General features: G+C 37.8%; 1 protein-coding gene across 1 annotated transcript in view; it reads right to left on the reverse strand.

Moving 5' to 3' along the window:
- Positions 1-21,622, reverse strand: part of LOC134662631 (eye-specific diacylglycerol kinase) — a 68,637-nt gene that overhangs the window by 25,700 nt on the left and 21,315 nt on the right. Inside the window, exons 4-7 of the mRNA XM_063518904.1 lie at positions 7,849-7,935; positions 7,592-7,721; positions 7,073-7,379; positions 3,129-3,297 (exon numbers count right to left, since the gene is read on the reverse strand). Coding sequence (XP_063374974.1) covers positions 3,129-3,297; positions 7,073-7,379; positions 7,592-7,721; positions 7,849-7,935 — 693 coding nt within the window. The remainder of the gene's footprint in view (positions 1-3,128; positions 3,298-7,072; positions 7,380-7,591; positions 7,722-7,848; positions 7,936-21,622) is intronic.

The following is a 21,622-nucleotide window of genomic DNA, read 5'->3' on the forward strand; positions in this document are numbered from 1 at the left end:
TCTTTAATTATATGTATAACTACCTACCTATTTACCAGTGTCATTGAAAACCGGGTGTGGCCTGTAATACAAGCAAAAAATTAAACTGTAGGCTGTACTCCTCATACTGAGACTCAGACATTTGTTCAGCGACTTTTAATACACCTTAAAGTTTATTCAATGTATTGCGAATGTTTAAGGCGTGACAAGCAACGTCAATCACAATGATAATGGCGTCCATTGAAGACAATAAATAGATATTGGTAGATATTCTACCAATTCGCATTCGCACGAAGCGCTTTATTTCTTCTTTTCTTATGCGCACTGCCAAGGAATGTCCGTCTATATTTCCGAGCAGATATAACCCGGCAACCTTCAAATCAAGGGTGAACAGGCACCTTCTGGGCGAGCTCGCTCCATCGTAGGCCACGTCTTCGCCTCTGCTAGTCTGTGGGCATGAGTAAACCCATTTATAATAAATAATATTTATTTTGTATGAAAAAGAGGAAATCTAAAGACTTCATAATTTTTAAAAGTTGTTGAACAAAAGTGTCACCCTTTGAGAAGTACAATCTATGTTTTAATTATTTGCTCGTGTTACAGGCTTCAACCGGTATAATACTTATTAAAACTGGATGTTCTCATCGAAATCCATTCAGCTGTTTTCGCGTGATCTCATTTGTATATTTGCATACAAACAATTACACTGTCATTTACATTTATAATGCTTGCGTGTTAACCCGTGTGTTCCGTGGTTCCGTGTCGAGGAATAACAACGCCGCCGCCAAAGCACAGGGCGGACACGCCATACATCAAAAATCATTAAAGATAAAGATAAAAGATAGTTTATTCAAGTAGGCATAATTACAATGCGCTTATGAACGTCAAATAAAGCTAGGTAGACCGGCTCCAACCCTACACCTCTGCCCCGAGAAGATTTAAATCCCCCCTCAATTGGAGGAGGGTATCCCATTATGGGACCGGCAACAAACTCGGCGGGACACATCTTTTCAAAAATAATTACATCTTATAATTAACATGCATTACGAGAAAATAAGGAAAAAAAAAATACAATTTAAATCACTATAGAATTCATGCAATTATACACATAAGGTGTAATAGAAATTTGATTTAGAAAATATACATATGTACATGGAATCATACAAATTCGTAGCTCTTTCAGAAAACATATCAAATTCTTACAAAAGGAAAAGAAAATAAAGTTATTAAAAGAAATGGGAAAACATATTATATAAATCTGATTGATTATTATGAATTACCAACATATAATATTTGATGTGTTTTCCTGCTTACCTGAGCTGTGTCACCTATAACTCTATACATAATACAATGTTTTTAATTGCTACTACTTTTTATTAGTTTCTGGTTTGGACCATGCATGTTTGTCTGTCAAGTAGTCCTCGACTCTGTAATAAGCTTTTAACATCAATGACTTTTTTAAGTAATTCTTAAGAGCTGTAAAGGGTAATCTTAAAGCATCCTCAGGTAACTTGTTATAAAAATGAATGCATTGCCCAACGAATGACTTTTGTACCTTACGGACACGAAATTTGCGTTTATATGTGTGCACGGCACGTCTGTACACGCGGCATTGTGTATGTGTGGGTAAGCCGCAGTACTGAGAGCACGCCAGAAGTCCGCCAGATTCATGTCGGGGGATGGTCGCGGGGCGAGGTTTAATGCGAGTCGGGGCGGGGCGGTGCGTGGCCGTTCTGTATGATAATACTATTACTTATTCTGTGGCCAAAGTTTACGTAAAATATTCATTCTGATTTGCGATCCCTGCCTACATATATTCTACAGTTCTACAATCGAGTGCACGTTTGTAATCTAATGTTGCAAATGTTTGCAAGTTATTTAAAACTTCTAGAGATTGAACTGACATGACATTCAGCAGCACCAAGAAGGCGAGCGGGACGGAGCTTCCAGTGCTTCGTTTTCTATGGTGCTTACCACGTGATCACCGAAAATGACATGTCAGACGCCTTGACCCGGCCCCGGCCCGGTGTTACTTAAGTTAATACATTGTTTATATTACTATAACTGTAGTCTAATTTTACGACAAAAACTTATTTAAGATTTACAAGAACCCGCCACGTTAAAAAGCCGCTCTCATGCAATCGAGGTTTCGCTCTCATTTTAAAACGACATGCATAATTAACATACAATGTAGCATTAACATCAACCCTCTTCCAGGCCGCACCAATCTACAAGGTTTCCTCAAAAAATCCAAATATATTCCCATTAATCCAGATTTCATGATACATTTGAAGACAAGTCACATTTCCCTATAGTCAAATCTAATTTGAACCGTAAATCGATTGCTAAGGTTGAAATTCTATTGGCGCGTATATGGTCAATAACTCGTAGTATGCCGTAACATATCCATGTCCGGTAGTTAATACCTTTTTGTTAAGAAATTAATGACTTGTTAAATGTATTTATTTTACCAATAAAAATCCGTATAAGTATCTGTATCTGTATAGAGACTGACTTACAATCAAAATGAGTTATTTCTCTTTAATATTCTGTTAATATTCGAATCGGGGGTTTGTGTTCGTCATATATTTTTTAACCGGATTAACGCCTATCTCCTCTTAAGTAGGTATCACTACACACAATAAGGGACGTGTTAGCTCGTGAAATACTGGGAAAATACAAGATATCCGGGAGGTCTATTCAGATAGTAACATCTCGTTAAGTCGTTTCTGGTTATGTTGTTCGTCAAGCAGAAATATGTTGACCACTGTTGACAACTTACAGATCATATACACGAACGTTTGATAATAAGAAATTACGCGTCACGGGGTTTTTCAAGAAGCGGGTACTTAGGGTTTTCAAGGGTTATGTCCATGGGCGAAGGTGACCACTTCCCATGAGGCGGCTCGTCTTCGTGTTTGCTGACTATCACACAAAAAAATCTGAAATAGACCTCCGGGTCCCCTGACAATAAGGGCCACCACACATCTAGCGTCTTTCGAGCGTCGGCGTCTGGTCAGCGCTATGGAAAATGACGTCGCTGCGCAGTTGCGTCGAGGTTGCGTCGAGCAGCGGCCATAGAGTTGTAGACGCCGGCGCTCGAAAGACGCTAGATGTGGGGTGGCCCTAATGTAGCGAGGTGTCCTTACCCCGCCCCAGCCGAGCGCCCTGGCGAGGTCGTTGCCGGTGCCCAGCGGCAGCACGCCCACGGCGGGCTGCGTGCCGATGCGGTCGAGCACGCTCAGCACCCAGCCCACGGTGCCGTCGCCGCCGCACGCCAGCACGCGCAGGTTCGGCACCTTGCGATACATCTCCAACCTGATATTGAAAACACAAATTGATAATAGTTTCTATGTAGAAATTTTATTATCGATTGCGTTTATAGAGAGCATGTTTATACCTATTTATACAACTAGTAGTACTAACGGTACCGTGTAACTGAGGCGGTTACTAAGAAGGTATAAGATCAGTCCCACACACCGTGCGTAAATGCATTCTCACTCCGTCAAAAAAAAAAGGTACGGATAGCTGCAATGATACACTAATTTTATGGTTCTCTTTGCGGATGATAGCACCGCTATTTTCACTGGTACAAGTTTGAATAATTGTGACATTGATATTAATTTCGAAATGAGTAATGCTTTGGAATGTATTGTAAAGTGGCTTAATGAAAACAATCTAAAAATAAATATTGAAAAAACGAAAATAATGAATTTTAGACAAAGGAAGAACGAATTGGAAGATTTAGATGTCAAATATAAGGTGCAACAACTTGTAGAAGTCTATAACACAACATTTTTAGGACTAGTTTTAGACAGCAACATGAATTGGAAAGGTCAGATTAATAATGTATGTAAAAAGTTAAGTCGTTACTCCTATGCACTGTATATGCTAAATAAAGTAGCTAGCCAATCTGTTGTGTTAAATATTAGAGGACATTTTTACACAAATTGACTAAGCCCCACGGTAAGCTCTAGGCTTGTGTTGTGGGTACATAGAAAACAACTATGACTCAGGAACAAATATCTATGCTCATCGCACAAATAAATGCCCTTACTGGGATTCGAACCCAGGACCGCGGCTTCACAGGCAGGGTCACTACCCACTAGGCCAGGGCGGTCGTCAAATTTTCGGACCCTGTAGAAGCTTATATTTTGAATTAGGAATTTAGGAACTAGTAAGGAAAATACCAAACTTAAAAAACGTAATCTCAATAAGGCTTGCGTTTTTGGCACTAGTCGGCAATGCATAAAGGTAATATGTACCAATAGCTGAATACCTACTTTAATGCATAGAAAACAATCTTAACCCAGAAACAAATAATCGTCATAACATAACACAATAAATGACCTTACCGAGATCGGAACCCCAGGACCTTCATCTTTGTAAACAGGGCCACTTCCTACCTACCTACTAGGCTACGAAGCCGTTATATTTAGACATTATATAAAATTGGGCATGTGGCCGATTTCTAGCATCCGTAATTTCCCCAAATAAATACACCGTATCATTGAAGTGAATAAAAGTTACCATAGTAATAAGGTGCACTACTCAATTTATTGATATTTTTCGATTAATAATACTTCAGATTAAATTCCTCTAAAACAATACTTTCTTTAATAAACGTAAAGTATCAGTATTTCATATTTTTGATGTTTTTAGGGTTCCGTAGCCAAATGGCAAAAAACGGAACCCTTATAGATTAGTCATGTCTGTCTGTCTGTCTGTCCGTCTGTCTGTCCGTCCGTATGTCACAGCCACTTTTCTCCGAAACTATATGAACTATACTGTTGAAACTTGGTAAGTAGATGTATTCTGTGAACCGCATTAAGATTTTCACACAAAAATAGAAAAAAAAACAATAAATTTTTGGGGTTCCCCATACTTCGAACTGAAACTCAAAAATTTTTTTTTCAGCTAACCCATACGTGTGGGGTATCTATGGATAGGTCTTCAAAAATGATATTGAGGTTTCTAATATCATTTTTAGGGTTCCGTAGCCAAATGGCAAAAAACGGAACCCTTATAGATTCGTCATGTCTGTCTGTCTGTCCGTCTGTCCGTCTGTCTGTCCGTCCGTATGTCACAGCCACTTTTCTCCGAAACTATAAGAACTATACTGTTGAAACTTGGTAAATAGATGTATTCTGTGAACCGCATTAAGATTTTCACACAAAAATAGAAAAAAACAATAAATTTTTGGGGTTCCCCATACTTCGAACTGAAACTGAAAATTTTTTTTTTCATCAAACCCATACGTGTGGGGTATCTATGGATAGGTCTTCAAAAATGATATTGAGGTTTCTAATATCATTTTTTTCTAAACTGAATAGTTTGCGCGAGAGACACTTCCAAAGTGGTAAAATGTGTGTCCCCCCCCCCCCCCTAACTTCTAAAATAAGAAAATGATAAAACTAAAAAAAATATATGATGTACATTACCATGTAAACTTCCACCGAAAATTGGTTTGAACGAGATCTAGCAAGTAGTTTTTTTTTAATACGTCATAAATCGCCTAAATACGGAACCCTTCATGGGCGAGTCCGACTCGCACTTGGCCGCTTTTTTCTAAACTGAATAGTTTGCGCGAGAGACACTTCCAAAGTGGTAAAATGTGTGTCCCCCCCCCTGTAACTTCTAAAATAAGAGAATGATAAAACTAAAAAAAATATATGATGTACATTACCATGTAAACTTCCACCGAAAATTGGTTTGAATGAGATCTAGTAAGTAGTTTTTTTTTATACGTCATAAATCGCCTAAATACGGAACCCTTCATGGGCGAGTCCGACTCGCACTTGGCCGCTTTTTTTTATTAAAAAATCTAATAAAAATATGATAAACCCTAATTCCGGAACCAGTTCCGGAATTCCGGAATTGGGACCCAATATCGAAAATCAGTTCCGGAATTGGAAACCGTCCGATATTGCAAGCCCTACCTGGCACTGATTAAAATAACCGACTTGGTTTCACATTACATCTCAAAACTTTTTAGGGTTCCGTAGCCAAATGGCAAAAAACGGAACCCTTATAGATTCGTCATGTCTGTCTGTCTGTCTGTCTGTCTGTCCGTCTGTCCGTCTGTCCGTCTGTCCGTTCGTATGTCACAGCCACTTTTTTCCGAAACTATAAGAACTATACTGTTGAAACTTGGTAAGTAGATGTATTCTGTGAACCGCATTAAGATTTTCACACAAAAATTAAAAAAAAAAAAAAAAAAATTTTTTTTTGGGGGTTCCCCATACTTAGAACTGAAACTCAAAAATTTTTTTTTCATCAAACCCATACGTGTATGGATAGGTCTTCAAAAATGATATTGAGGTTTCTAATATCATTTTTTTCTAAACTGAATAGTTTGCGCGAGAGACACTTCCAAAGTGGTAAAATGTGTCCCCCCCCCCCTGTAACTTCTAAAATAAAAGAATAATAAAACTAAAAAAAAATATGATGTACATTACCATGCAAACTTCCACCGAAAATTGGTTTGAACAAGATCTAGTAAGTAGTTTTTTTTTAATACGTCATAAATCCCCTAAATACGAAACCCTTCATGGGCGAGTCCGACTCGCACTTGGCCGCTTTTTATAGTATTAAAATTTGAAACTTGTGGGTATGCTAGAAGTATGAGATCGAGAATGATGATCGGTGAGGTGAGTGAATGTGTGAGTGTGTCAGTGTCGAAACTAAGGAACTTTGACGTACAATAATTCTTAAACTACAAGTTCAAAAATGTTTTTGAGAATATATCTAAAGCATGTTAAGCCCTATATGTCACTGAAAATTCAGGGTTCTAGCTTCAGCTAACACAAAATTACAGGACGTCGAAAATGGCCTGAATCGCTTCGAGAAAAGGATGGTACGGCCGTGCCTCTTTGTTTTGCTCGACTTGGCGGGGGCACTTCCGTGCCCCCAGATACAGAATAGATATAATATATAATTGTTTCAAAAATGGAGTTAATGGCGTAAAAGTTTGCTTAATTGATGAATCATGGACGTCGACCGTACTAAAATATGAAAATTGCGCATGCAAAATGAGCATTTTGTGATTAAATCAAATACAACTAAAAAGTTATTCGGGGTCAGACGCACTTACCCCGGGCCCGGCCCTCCCTGCGTAAGGTCAAACACTTGCCGAGGGTTCAGCCACCACTGGAACTTCTGGAGCAGCCTGGCGCCCTGGTTGCCGCCACTCTTCGGGTTGATGAACACCAACACCGGGTGTATGTTTCCAGTAGGTATCGGTTTGATTACAAATGTTTTTTGCTCGTTTTTGGAACTCTTTCCATTTTTTTTAGTGGTGCTTTTCTTCTTTGGCGATTTCCTTAGCGACGATTTAAAGCTGCCTCTATTTGGAAGTTTGACAATCCACGACGGTGGGACGGTAACGTTGCATTGTAAACCTATAATACAATTAAATTCATATCTTAGTTAGTACATACTTAACATATTCTTATCAACATTCAGAGCGCTGACAAAGAAGTAATAAAAATAATAACTTCAAATGGAGCTAGCTATAAGTACATATAATAACGTAAGGCACGTGTTTATATAAATAATTTTATTAATTGAGTAGAATATACAAAGTTTTGCGTGACAAGAGATATGTACTCACCGAGCGAACACTGTTCTTCTACTCTTTGCATATTGAAGCAGGGATCTTTGTTGTGGTAGGTGTCCTTGCACCACGAGCAACTCACGGCCACGATGTCTTTAGAGCTGAACGACAACATCGATTGCAGTCCCTGCAGACAACAACACAGTAATTAGGTACAACGCCGTATAAAACTCTCTAAAAATCATAATTCGTGTGTCAAGGTATTAAATGAGCTAATCAGCGTAAAAGCATCTGTGGCCATAGTTTATACGCACAATCTCCGAGTCATGTTTTATCTCATTAGCCGTGTCTACAGAGTTCTGCGATTGCGTGCACCCCCAGCAGCAACTGCGCCGCAATGACTGACAACAAAACAACCATACAAAACATACAACATGCGGTCAAACACATTGAACATAAACAAAAATATGTAATAAATGCAAGCAGTTACTGCTAGTTTATCATTAACTCATATGAAAAGCGCGTGAATAAAAGCAATGTAACCTAGAAACCCCGTTTTTTATGCTTAAAATCGTGCTCGCCGTGTGCGCGATATGCTAACACGTCATTAAAAATGAAGTTTTAATTTCGCGTTGAGTCGTGGCGTGCCGTGTCGCGTGTGAGGCACATGCAAATGATGGCGACGTGCGACGCGACGCGAACTCGCGGCTCACACCGCTCGGACTCCGGGCTCCGTTTTGGGTTTTGACCGCGCGCCCATTCTAATTTGTGTTTTTTCATTCTAATTTCAAGCCTTAATACTCTGGGAGCGGTATATTTTTGTTGCTTTCAAAAACGAACCATACATGTCATGTTTGGTATAGAGCCGTAAATTGTATGAAGTGATTTGACAATTCACGAAAACAGTGCAGACTTGTCATTGTATATGTCTGTCTCACATTATATTCTATCATCGATTTGACGGAATAAAATGGATATAATTTTTTTGTAAATTTGAACGTATTGCAATCATGAATCTAGTATATAACTGGATCTGGTATGAGGGGTGGGGGAAATGACCGAACGAACGATCTTATGTATCTTTCAGTATTAGGAGTAGCAGCGAAAGCGCTATTATTGTTTGTCCTTGTTACAGTCCACAAGTTGACTTCTTCATCATTCTTTTTTATGTAAGAAGGAGGTTTATTAGTTTTATTACACATCTTCTATTAAAATTCTACCTGATTTTTAATTATGTCACAATTTAAAATTGCAAATGAAATACGTGAGACAGACATATGCAATGACAAGTCTGCACTCTTTTCGTGAACTGTCAAATCACTTCATACAATGTAAGGATCTATGCTATCCAGTATGGTTCGTTTTTGCCGATTGATGACATTTCATAATTTCGTGTCAGATATACAGGATGGATTTTCTTTTTGGGTCAGTGAGGGCAGCTATCAGATCCCGTACAGCTACGCGAAATTGGTCTTAGAAGACCTTCCCTTAATTTCAAATTGATGGTGAATACTCTGTCCGCCAACGCCAATGAAGCATTGAGCGACGTTTGAATTCAACAGGCATCGTGGTTTCAACGCGGATTATTACTCAACATGCCTATTTGGGAATTGTTTTTTTTAATACCACGTCGGTGGCATGGTATAATAATATACTCCGCCTGGTACTCTATTCCGAGATTCGCGAATGACCTAACTGGCACTTGCCTACGTCATCATGCTGTTTACAGGTTCTCAAACTTTAAAATGTGGGAGAATTTTAACCAACAGTGAAAATTATTTTAACGGCATTAATTTTAAGTTATTCATGTAGAAACATAGTAAAATAAAACAAATCTATACTGCACTTTTCACTCCTACTCTTACAGTTCCGAATAGAGCAGCCAACCATTTTCGTAACAAAACATTAATTACGAAGCTTACGACGTGAAAAGTTTGGAAAACACTGCGACTGCTGACACTGAGCGAGAAGGGAATAACAATTAACACGCGTTCGACAAGGACGGTCGGTCAGGGACAAAATGGCGGATTGTCAAATGTGAAAGCGCTATCCTGTGTTGCCAGTAGTGTAAACAGAATTACCCGAACGTCTGAAATTTATTTCGTGAATCGGAAGATATTGCTAATGAATAATTAAAAATGACATGTTATTGTAAAATTTAAGATAAAATACTTATAAATGAAAATTATTACATTATAAAGAAATAAATTAACTTATTAACCATAGATATAATGTACCCATGTAACATGTTATGTTGAAATAAAGTGGCAATGTTATTGTGACGTAGACAAGTGACACTCTGGGAAGAGAAGACCATGTTTTATTAGACCATGGTCGGTGGCAAACAAGCATACGGCTCACCTAATGGTAAGAAGTCACTGTAGCCTATGGACGCCTGCAACACCATCAGAGATATTACATGCGCGTTGCCGACGCTTTTAAAAACATATGAAACTGATTTTCAAATAAGCCGCCGTTTTATGTTTGCAATTGCATACAGCAATATATATATTACTTAGTTATATTGTTTTTTGATGAAACCCCAAAAAGAGATAAAACAACTTATGCCATATCGCAGCGGAAAGATCTAATTAAATGACTTAACGACTTCCGTTCTGCGTCACAAACTAAATTTACCGTATTTAATCAATATTTATTAAGGAGGACGTAATCAATACGATAATCAGCCCAGATTAATGATTCATTATCTAGTTACGTCTGGGTAATGACGTCAAAAGCTTACAGGCCTGGCTGCGGAGCCGTGTATCAGGTCATATCTCCAATATTCATGAGCACATTGCAGTCACGCGGAAGATGTACATAGTTAGGTATGTGTACTGTGTAGCCATGTCGACTGCCGCCTTGCGAACATGCAGACATACATGCTTCATACGACCGATACTCCGAAAGGTATGATAACTTGGTGCAAATATGAGAGATGAATAAATAAATGATTTGCTAGTCACTTTGATTGTATGAATAGGCAGTACAGTCAGATGCAGTGAAAAGGTACTTAACCACCCCTGCATAGTTAAGTAGTTTGTAATGTTTGTATGCAGAAGTGGTACCTACCTTTTCTCTGCAGCTAACTGTACCATAAGAAACAGTTGTATGTATGCACTAGTTTCGTGGCGGTCTGGCGTCGACATTTTTATTTGAACGGGATAAGGTGCATAATTGTTTGTTGGATTAGGTATATTATACCTACAGGGGCAGGCGGCCGCACGCTACCGACCGCGTTGTGTTTTAATTGCGTTGCGCCCTCACAGCTCAATATCTGCACCTACAATGTGGAGTGCCATTCAAACTGGAAAAATCTCCACTTGATTCTGCATGAGTACAAAATTCAATAAGAACTGTGTAATAAGCCAGATGCGAATAATGTGAAATCAAATGGAGGTTTGAATGTCGCTCAACGAAAATTCTGTGCCTCCAGTGTAAAAGGGTTAAACTCAAAAAATTTAATTTTTCAGTATGGCCGAAAAACTTTCAAACCGTGTTTTCTCTGCATTCTTTCTAAAAAAAATAGGTTTTTCTTTTTAGTTTAGATAGTTGAAGATATTAATTTTACCTTCAATTAACCTTTAAATTAACCTGACTTATGTGAAAGTAACAGAAATATTAGCTTTAAAAAAAACTTATATCCCTTTTCACATAAATAATGAATGTGTGAAAAGGTTAAACTGCACTTTTCTAGTGTTGCTAAAATCTTTTTGAACTTTTGTATTGTGTAAAGAAACCATTATGGGAACTAAACCTTGCATTTTATTAGAATGATAGTAAAAAAACCGGCCAAGTGCGAGTCGGACTCGCGCACGGAGGGTTCCGCACCATCAACAAAAAATAGAGCAAAACAAGCAAAAAAAACGATCATCCATCCAAGTACTGACCCCGCCCGACGTTGCTTAACTTCGGTCAAAAATCACGTTTGTTGTATGGGAGCCCTACTTAAATCTTTATTTTATTCTGTTTTTAGTATTTGTTGTTATAGCGGCAACAGAAATACATCATCTGTGAAAATTTCAACTGTCTAGCTATGACGGTTCGTGAGATACAGCCTGGTGACAGATGGACGGACGGACGGACGGACGGACGGACAACGGAGTCTTAGTAATAGGGTCCCGTTTTTACCCTTTGGGTACGGAACCCTAAAAACAAACCAAAAGAATAATATCAATGTAGGTAATTAAAGAGTGACTTAATATCTTTCATTCTCTGCTGAAATTGCTAATGGTTCAGTACAACAGAGCAGGTCCCGTAGACAACATGCCAATCGCTAACGCTCCGTAGCGATACGGAACTGTCACTGTCGCACTAATAGGAAAGAGTAATAGAGAGACAAAAAAGCGTTTCGTTGTCGAAGCCATAGCGATTGTCACCTTGGCTAGGCTAGCTGTTGCACTTGTTGGTTTTTATTCCCCATCTTTGTTTTTTTTTTTGTTTTTGTTCTCCAATTATTTCATAATCAATCTTCCAGATTTATTTTCTTCTACAGGACTTTCTTTTTGATATTTGAATTCGCTCACCTCAATAAACAACAACTTTTCCTTTTTTTCGTTTACCTTTCTCGCAGTACTTTATTTCACATTGACCAACTAAAAAAATTAATATGGAAAGGAATCTAAGTGAACATTAACCATAATCATTAACTCAATTTAGCGAAACTAGATGGTGAAAAACGGTCAAAGTAAATTATTTTATACCCCTTTACACATCATGACATCTTTTAAATTGTTTGTGAATAATAAAAAAACTTAAGTTTTACCGTTATTCACGAACTAAACCCGGTAGTTGAAATAGATCTAAGTGAATTTTGATTTCTTTACACCGAATGTTTCTTGAAATGTAGTTTATTCACTAAGATTAAACTTTGCTTTAACCATCGTTCGTAACACGATTCACAAAAACCATTTTTTTAAACGAGATAAATAAATAAATAAATAAATATTAATGGACATATTTACACAAATTGACTAAGCCCCACGGTAAGCTCAAAAAGGCTTGTTTTGTGGGTACTCAGACAACGATAGATATAAAATACAGATACTTAAATACATAGAAAACAACCATGACTCAGGAACAAATATTAAATAGGAGATAATATAAAAATAAATCGTTTTGAACATAATGGTTCAGATTTTTGACAAACTTTAATTAACCCTTTTGCACAATCGATTTCTCAGAAACTAGAAGTCGTAGGGCAGTGGGTGTCAGCACAAAAGATGTAGTTTCGTGAAATAAACCTTTTAGTGACAAAATTTGTAATTTGGAAAAACTCGAGTTAAACCCTTTTACACTGGAGGCACAGAATTATTTTAGTTTTAGCCGTACAGGGTGCACGTAAGATGAATTGGGTGGCATAATTTTAAAATCGGAATTTGCCTACACATGCCGATGCCGTTTGGAGCGTGCGAACATGCAATGCACAACCTGCTCATATAAACGATACCCGGCTTGGCTTTGTGGACTTTACTTCCAATTACTACGCACGTAGGCAACTTTATACTATTGTGATGGGATGCAATAAGAGCATGTACTAGTCTGCCTGCCCACGCCATAGCAACCGTACAGTGTGCAATGTAATTGCAGTCTATTTATATAAATAAAAAAGGTTATATTATACAGTCGTGCTTTATTGTGAGCGGCACTTATAGGTGGCGGCACTATCACCAGAGCCTCAAGCAAGCAAGCATGCAAACATCCAGGTACCTAGTCAGTCAAATAACAACAACAAAGTCCGAATGATTGACCATTAGTAAACTCCATTGGCCCACAATTTGTCGTCACTGCGAATTTTATATACTCTATATTCAATTTTATTTGACCCAGCTGCACCCAGTTATCTCAGGTCTAAATGTGTGTTTATAACAGCCCGTCCTGGTTCGCCTCTTGGTGCTTCTCGTCTCTGAAGCTGGCTGTGCTCCCTCATCGGACTGGATTTTTGTCCAACTCATTCACCTGCCAAGTAATTCGCCTGTGGAATGCTCTCCCTCTGCCTATCAGACAAGCTCAGAGCAAGCTTTTACTTTCAAAAGCAAGTTGCGTAAGCTTACTTAATTGAAAACATTCGTGACTAAATGTCTACGTATGATGTTTCATAACTAGGTACATAATTATTGTAATTATTATATATAAAAAAAAATGAAAATACATTTATTAAACATCTAAAAAAATATTGGACAATATTTTAATTTAAAGTAACACATACAACACAACCTAGATGCTAAATAAACAGGATCCCCACTCAGCATAATGCCACGGCAAGCCATGACGCTGATTTTCAGTGGGTATATATGTTTATATGTATTATATGTAGTATGTATGTTTATCTATAAAGTATGTTGAATGAATTGAATTGAATTAATATTCGCTGGGTGCGAACTAGGAGGTGGGGGAACTACGAAACGATCGCAGCGCGCACCGTGGCCAAAAAAGAAACTTTCGGAGGCCCAACTGTTACTTTTTACTAGCGAAATTTACGTACCTATCCGTGCATTTTATGTAAAAATAAATAAACATGCGTCGCGAAACCTGCTGCGCAGTTAACTGCAAGAACAATGGCAAAAACAGTGATCACAAATTCTATAAATTTCCACAAGAAAGTTGGAAACGAGAACAACTAATGAAATGGATAATCGCTGTCAAGAGGAAAAAGTAAATAAGCTAACCTATAAAGCAACATTTTAATGTTATAATTATTATTTTGTATGTTGTAGGAAGTAGCACGTTACAATGGTTAAGTTACTATTAATTTATTTGTTGTTTTATTTAAGTGCCGAGGAATCGCCATTGGTACCCAAAGGCACATGACAGGATTTGCGATGTCGTGTGTGATTGGTCGGAATCCAATTGTCTTAGTTAACTTGGCCATGTTTAACTGAAAATACACAAAAAGTAAGCATTATTAACGACACTACAGTCATAAATGATCGTCTGCAATATACAGGGTGCTTCCTGTAACAGGAGCAATAAATTAAACTGTAGGCTGTACTCCTCAAACTGACCAACATTTGTTCAGCAACTTTTGAAATTAACTCATGTTTTGATTTTTATTACACTTTTAAGTTTGTTCTAAGACGCAATGTATTGCAAATTTTGTTATGTTTAAAGCATGACAAGCAACGTCAAACTCGCTGATGTCAGTGTACATCGAAGGCAATATTTATTTTGTATGAAAAAGAGGAAGTCTAAAGGATTCATAATTTTTAAAAGTTGCTGAACTAATGTTGGTCAGTTTGAGGAGTACAGCCTTTAGTTTAATTTATTGCTCCTATTACAGGAAGCACCCTGTATATGAAATGCGTTATTCAATTAAATTTGTTTATTTCTTTACTTTCTCCTCGTGAAGTCAGCCATGAGAAAGTCCGTGTTTACTACCAAAAATTTATTGATTGTGCCATTTTAGACGGAAATAAAAAAGGTCAACGTTATTATCAACACTATAGATTTACATGATCGAATAGAATATATGAAAATTACGATATTTCATTGAAATTATTTGTTTATTAGGGCGAGCGAAGCGAGCCCTATCACTATTCGACAAACTATGCATTCTTGTGGTACACTTTACGGAAAAACTACTGCACTGTTAGGTTTGAGATTTAACATAGTAATTTAAATTCATGTCTAGATGTGTTATCAAACATAAAAATATCATTTTATAAGCCTAAAAAAATAAAATAAAGTAATAACACTTTGTATTACAACTAGTGCCATCTGTTGGCAAAATAATGAATTAACATTGGTGCTAATGTTAATTATTTATTTCTCTAACAGATGGCGTTAGTAGTAAATAAATGAATATTAAACATTCTCATACAAATTGACTAAGCCCCACAGTAAGCTCAAGAAGGCTTGTGTTGTGGGTACTCAGACAACGATACCTATGTGGTGTTTTCAATTTCAATAATGTCGATGGCGCTTACGCCATTAACATCGATGAAATACAAAAGTGGGTTAAAATCGCTTCGCTTGGTTTGATTCCCAATTTAGCAATTAAGTTTCTGTGAATACCTACTAGAACAATCAATCTTGCTGTATATTCACTGCAGAGGTCAATTTACTCGTATGTTTTGTGACACTGATGAACTGATCAGTCATGTTGTATTAGCAAACTTAAATCGGGTATTTTCAGTTCGAGAAACAGTTTTGGCGCCATTCATTTATTACGTAAGACGATTTTGGGGTAGAGGGGGATCGAACAATATCTTATTTTTTCTTATAAGGGGGTGGGAGGGGGTTTTTATAGTTCTTACGTAAGATCACAAAGATGCGATTTTTTTTTAATTTCTATGAAGTTATAACGTTTTCAAATAATAATAATACTTCCACACTATGCTATCAAACACGGTGCAGAGTTAGCGTAAATGAGCTCAAGTACCTTTGTACAGGTACAAATAAACATTCATAAAAATATATTTTTGTAAAATAAACACTAAATCAAACCAAACGTGTACTCATTTTTTGGTCAGGGGTGAGAGGGGGAGGTGGTCATCCTATTCTTATTATTTCTTACATAGGGGAGGGAGGGGGTAAAAACTGGCAAAAATTGTCTTACATAATTAATGAATGGCGCCTTTAGTGTTACTATTGCTTGGAACTGCTAAAATTATAAATAACAGATAAGCATATTAATACAAAGTTAGTCGTTAAGTCGTTAGTTAAGTCGTGTATCGTATCGGCCCTAAGTCACTGAACATAGTTATAGTTCAGTGACTTAGGGCCGATACACGACTGCAACTTGTATGGAAACTGCACGCCGACTGCACGCCAATTGCAACGTCGGCGTGCAGTTCAACAAAATGACCCAGAACCCTGGCAGTTCCTAATGGAACTCAGGTTTGGTGCAACAAAGGCACATTATATTTTAGTCATCCGACTCATCTTGATGAGCACTTAGGAGAGTAGTACCCAAGATAGAGCTGATGCTGAAACCTGACAGTACCTAGTGGAGCTCGGGTTTGGTGCAACATATATAGACACACGCTGTTTTGGATATCCGACTCGTCATGTGATCACTGGGTATACCAGTACCCAAGATAGCTGATGCTGAATCCTGACAGTACCTAGTGGAGCTCGGGTTTTATACAACATAGGCACACGCTGTTTTGGTCATGCAACTTGTTGATGAGTACTCTTAAGAAAGTAGTACCCAAGATAGAGCTGATGCTGAACCTTGGCTGTACTTAGTGGAGCTCGGGTTTTATACAACATAGGCATACGTTGTTTTGGTCATGCAACTTGTTTTGATGAGTACTCTTAGGAAAGTAGTACCCAAGATAGAGCTGATGCTGAACCTTGGCTGTACCTAGTGGAGCTCGGGTTTTATACAACATAGGCACACGCTGTTTTGGTCATGCAACTCGTTTTGATGAGTACTCTTAGGAAAGTAGTACTTGGGTACTACTTGGGTGCTCTATCTTGGGATAGAGCTGATGCTGAACCTTGGCTGTACCTAGTGGAACTCAGGTTTGGTGCAACACAGGCACACGCTGTTTTAGCCAATCGACACGTCTTGATGAGCACTTGGAAGAGCAGTACAGAAGATAGAGCTAATGCTGAACCTTGGCTGTACCTAGTGGAACTCAGGTTTGATGCAACATAGACACACGCTGTTTTGGACATCCGACTCATCATGATGAGTACTTGGGATAGCAGTACCCAAGATAGAGCTGATGCTGAACCCAGGCTGTACCTAGTGGAACTCAGGTTTGGTGCAACATAGGCACACGCTGTTTTGGTGATCTGACACGTCTTAATGAACACTTAATAGAAGAGCAGTACCCAAGATAGAGCTGATGCTGAACCCTGGCTGTACCTAGTGGAACTGTGTTTATGTGCGGAGCAGCGTGATTACCGCCAGTAGGTGTCCAGACGGGATAGTTTTTCGGTCAATTTTGTGGTGTGGACGCAAAAATAAATTCAAGGACATTGGCTGGCTGACCCAACATTATGTAGGAAAGCCAGTTGGCTTCTTTACAAAAAGTAAGTACTGGGCGACCGTGTAGGATGTAATAAGCGCTTAAGAAATTGTATAATTACGTGTGGATGATTTTGTCGTCTGCACACATTTTTAATGGACAAAGTAAAAGCTGTAACAGACAGGCGTACCGGACAGCAACCGGGGCCCGGTTAGTATATTTCTTTCTTGTTCTCACTTATAGCTGCGTCCTTAACGGACTTATTACGTAGGTACCCACTCGATCGAACATGAAACAAGCCTTGGATTGGATCAAATTCGCGGTCCGGTACGTTTAGGTAACTCCGCGAGCCCTTACAAAGCTCTGCTTTTTGCTAGTTTATTTACTCTTCGTAACATATGACAGCCAGCCAGTGGAAACCGCCTTTGGGAACATTACCGTTCAAATTCTCGGGCCAAATTAGCACACATACACAATTACGCCTACATTTAAATAAGATGATACGTTTACAGAGCCTGTCTCTATTACACTAACGTACACAGCTAATTGTAGATGAAATGCATATAATGTCAATAACTACCAATCAGCGACATTAATCCGCTAATAACCTTCTTGCTGTACGTACTGGCCGCTGAGAGTTCGCGGTTCATATTTGATTAGAATATGACTTGGACAGGGATAGGTTTATGCCATACATTGAAGAACCAGTCAAATAATTCACGTATAATAATTTAATGCAGATTAAAAGATAACTATGTAGTTAAAATGTTGTTATGAAATTAAATGACAGACTAACTCAACATAATTAAATATTCATTGTTGTATAAATGTATTCCGCTATAATAAGTATTTTGTATATTTTATTATCAATCTGTATGGCAGAGCGAAGTCACGTTCAGAGCCCGTACCATGAGTCACTGACAGTGTCAAAACTGACATTTACGCTATCGAGAACGTAATTTACTTTCTATACATCTCGTTTGCACTAATATGCGAGTACGAGCGAGATGTATAGAAAGCAAATTACGTTCTCGACGGCGTTTATGTCAGTGCCAAACTGATGGTACCCGTACTGGTATAGTCTGTCCGTTTTTCTAAGATCGAGTACGCCATAGTAAATGTATGGCGAACTTGATCTTAGAAATCGGACAGGCTATACAGCCTGCAAAATTTACATGGGTACACGAATCGGGTCAAAAACATTTGAACAGGCGGAGTCACAATAAATCCCCACTTTCAGTTCCAATGGAAATATTTTATATGTATATAGCCGGTCAAGCAAGTTTGTCAGTAGAAAATGGCGCATAATTACAATTTTGTATGGGACCATAACCGTTCGCGCGCTTACATTTTCTAAATTCGCCGCTCTTTTCTACTGACGAAAATGGCTTGAGAGAGAACCTACATGTATGTAACAGTAGAGGGTGGATTCAAATGATCAACATTTTGAGATAATGTGTGTATTTGTTAAATTAATTCAGTGAAAGCGTGATAGAAAAAAATGTATCTACATATAGGAGACCGGGTATGCTGGTTTTCATGGCCGGCCCCACATCTTTCCCTGCGAGGACGTCTGTGGCGTTTAAATTATTTTAGTTTTTACTCTCGGTGAAAGTTGATAATTGGCATAAGGTTAATAAAACTCGTCTCTCACAAAATAGTTTGAGATTAATTTGGAAAAAATAAAATAAAAAGTTTATCAACTATGCTTTATATGACATCCGCTTAGTATGACATGTTTGTTACTTCCCTTCAATGTCATTATAAGCGGATTCTACTGTATATAGAAAATACCTAAACCGAACATAAGTTAATAAATAGTCTACTTCATTTGGCATAAAACCATCCCTATTATCCTCGCAATTTAAAAAGTCGTATGTTGTTATGAAAGTCGTATGCAGTTGTTACGTTTTAGCTTAGCACGGTAGTATTGAAAAAATGTCGTCATGTTTATTCCAAATTTTACTGAAGTTATCTGTTTACTACAAGTGAAAAGTGATTCCACTGCCCTTGATATGAACTAAAACAACTTCTGCACCACTTCACGACACATGAAGACATTTTTAATTACAAAAAAACGTAGTTTTTATAAACCAATTTAGCCATCCGTCACCGACTGTCATCTCGGCCGAACTGAAGTTGCCAATCGAACAGTCTGTAAGCACCGCCTACAATCGAATACTTTACGTTGGGTCATAATTGAGCGGACAGAATACTTCCATGGTTTATATGCGTTCACTGCAGCCAGCCATGTGACATTTTCAAGGCCTCCCTAACCTAAGTGTAGCCGCTAGATGGCGCTGTCATGCGCACCCAGCCAATATTTAAAATGTATATTTGTGTAAGTATAGTATTATAGTAGTCTCGACTTGTGTCTATTTTAATATCCACTCTTTTTACAATCCTGCACCAAACTAGGTAACTGTTTCTGTTTAGCCCTAAGGTTGACTCGTAGAGATGATAGATAGATGAGATAGTAGATGCCTCAAGGCGTTAAGTCCGCCATTCATACTCTATTTTTGTAAATTTGTGCAATAAAGTTTAAATAAATAAAATTAGTTCACTCAGCGAGAAAGATCATCTTATAGAAAAGTTTAATTTTCTCTGGGTGAGATGGGAGTACAGTCACCAGCATAAATAAATGACTATGGGCAGCCGTGCAAAAATATCTGATGCTCCATTGGAGGCATAAGTATATGACGACACTACCTCGGTAAAAATATGTGATCCTTTGTGACCAGCAAAAATATCGTTAGTCCGTATCCGCATAAATATCGGATCGGGTCGCTTAAAAATATTTGATTACTCATAAAATTCAAAATTATGTGATTACTCTCGTCTAGAATAAATATCTCTCCACTGCAAAAGCAAATACATCGGATGGACGACAGACCGCCTATTTATCTGACACGTTGGAAAATCACAAATATGTTATCGACCTTTAAAAACGAACCATACATGTTTGGTATAGAGTCGTAAATTGTATAAAGTGATTTGACAATTCACGAAAAGAGTGCCGACTTGTCATTGTAATGTCATTGTATATGTCTGTCTCACATTGTATTCTATCATCGATTTGACGGAATAAACTGGATATAATTTTGAATTGTAACGTATTGCAATCATGAATCTAGTAATTCTAGTATATAACTGGATCTGGCATGAGGGGTGGGGGAAATGACAAAACGGGATAGTCTTATGTATCTTTCAGTAGGAGTAGCAGCGAAAGCGCTATTATTGTTTGTCCTTGTCAGTCTCACAGGTTGACCTCTTCATCATTCTTTTTATGTAAGAAGGAGGTTTATTACACATTGTCTATTAAAAGTCTACCTGAATTATGTCACAATTTAAAATTGCAAATGAAATATGTGAGACAGACATATGCAATGACAAGTCTGCACTCTTTTCGTGAATTGTCAAATCACTTCAAACAATGTAAGGCTCTATGCTATCCAGGTATGGTTCATTTTTGCCGATTGATGACATATTTCATAATTTCGTGTCAGATATATAGGCGGTCCGTCTGCCATCCGATGTATTTGCATTCACATTGCGAGAGCTATTTATGCCAGTTGAGAGTAATCACATAATTTTGATTTTTATGAGTAATCAAATATTTTTAAGCGATCCGATCCGATATTTATGCGGATACAGAGTAACGATGTTTTTGCCGGCCACAAAGCATCACATATTTTTACCGAGGTAGTGTCGTCATATACTTATGCCTCCAATGGAGCATCAGATATTTTTGCACGGCTGCCCACAGTCATATATTTTTGCTGGTGACTGTACCTACCTAGAATACCTAAGATGTAAAGCTTGAATATAGGTAATGGCCATGGCCAACATATTAAATTGAAATATTTGCACATAATTGTATAGAGTTTATCATAGACCCATTGGGGTTTCCACTTTTAGTATTTTATGCTTTGTATTTATGTTTGTATTGCTGTTGATGACCCAAATGAATAAAATAAATATGGAGTAACAAACATAAAAAAAAATAAAAAAAATAAAAATAAAAATAAAACATACAACCGAATTGATAACCTCCTTCTTTGAGATTTGGAAGCGGTTAAAAATAAATAAGGATTGCCACTACGACGGAAAATACGGTTTTAATCATATTTTTTTTTTACTTTTAATATCATTTAAGTTCAAAGTTCAA

Source organism: Cydia amplana, chromosome 3, assembly GCF_948474715.1.
Source record: "Cydia amplana chromosome 3, ilCydAmpl1.1, whole genome shotgun sequence".
Classification (NCBI taxonomy): Eukaryota; Metazoa; Arthropoda; class Insecta; order Lepidoptera; family Tortricidae; genus Cydia; species Cydia amplana.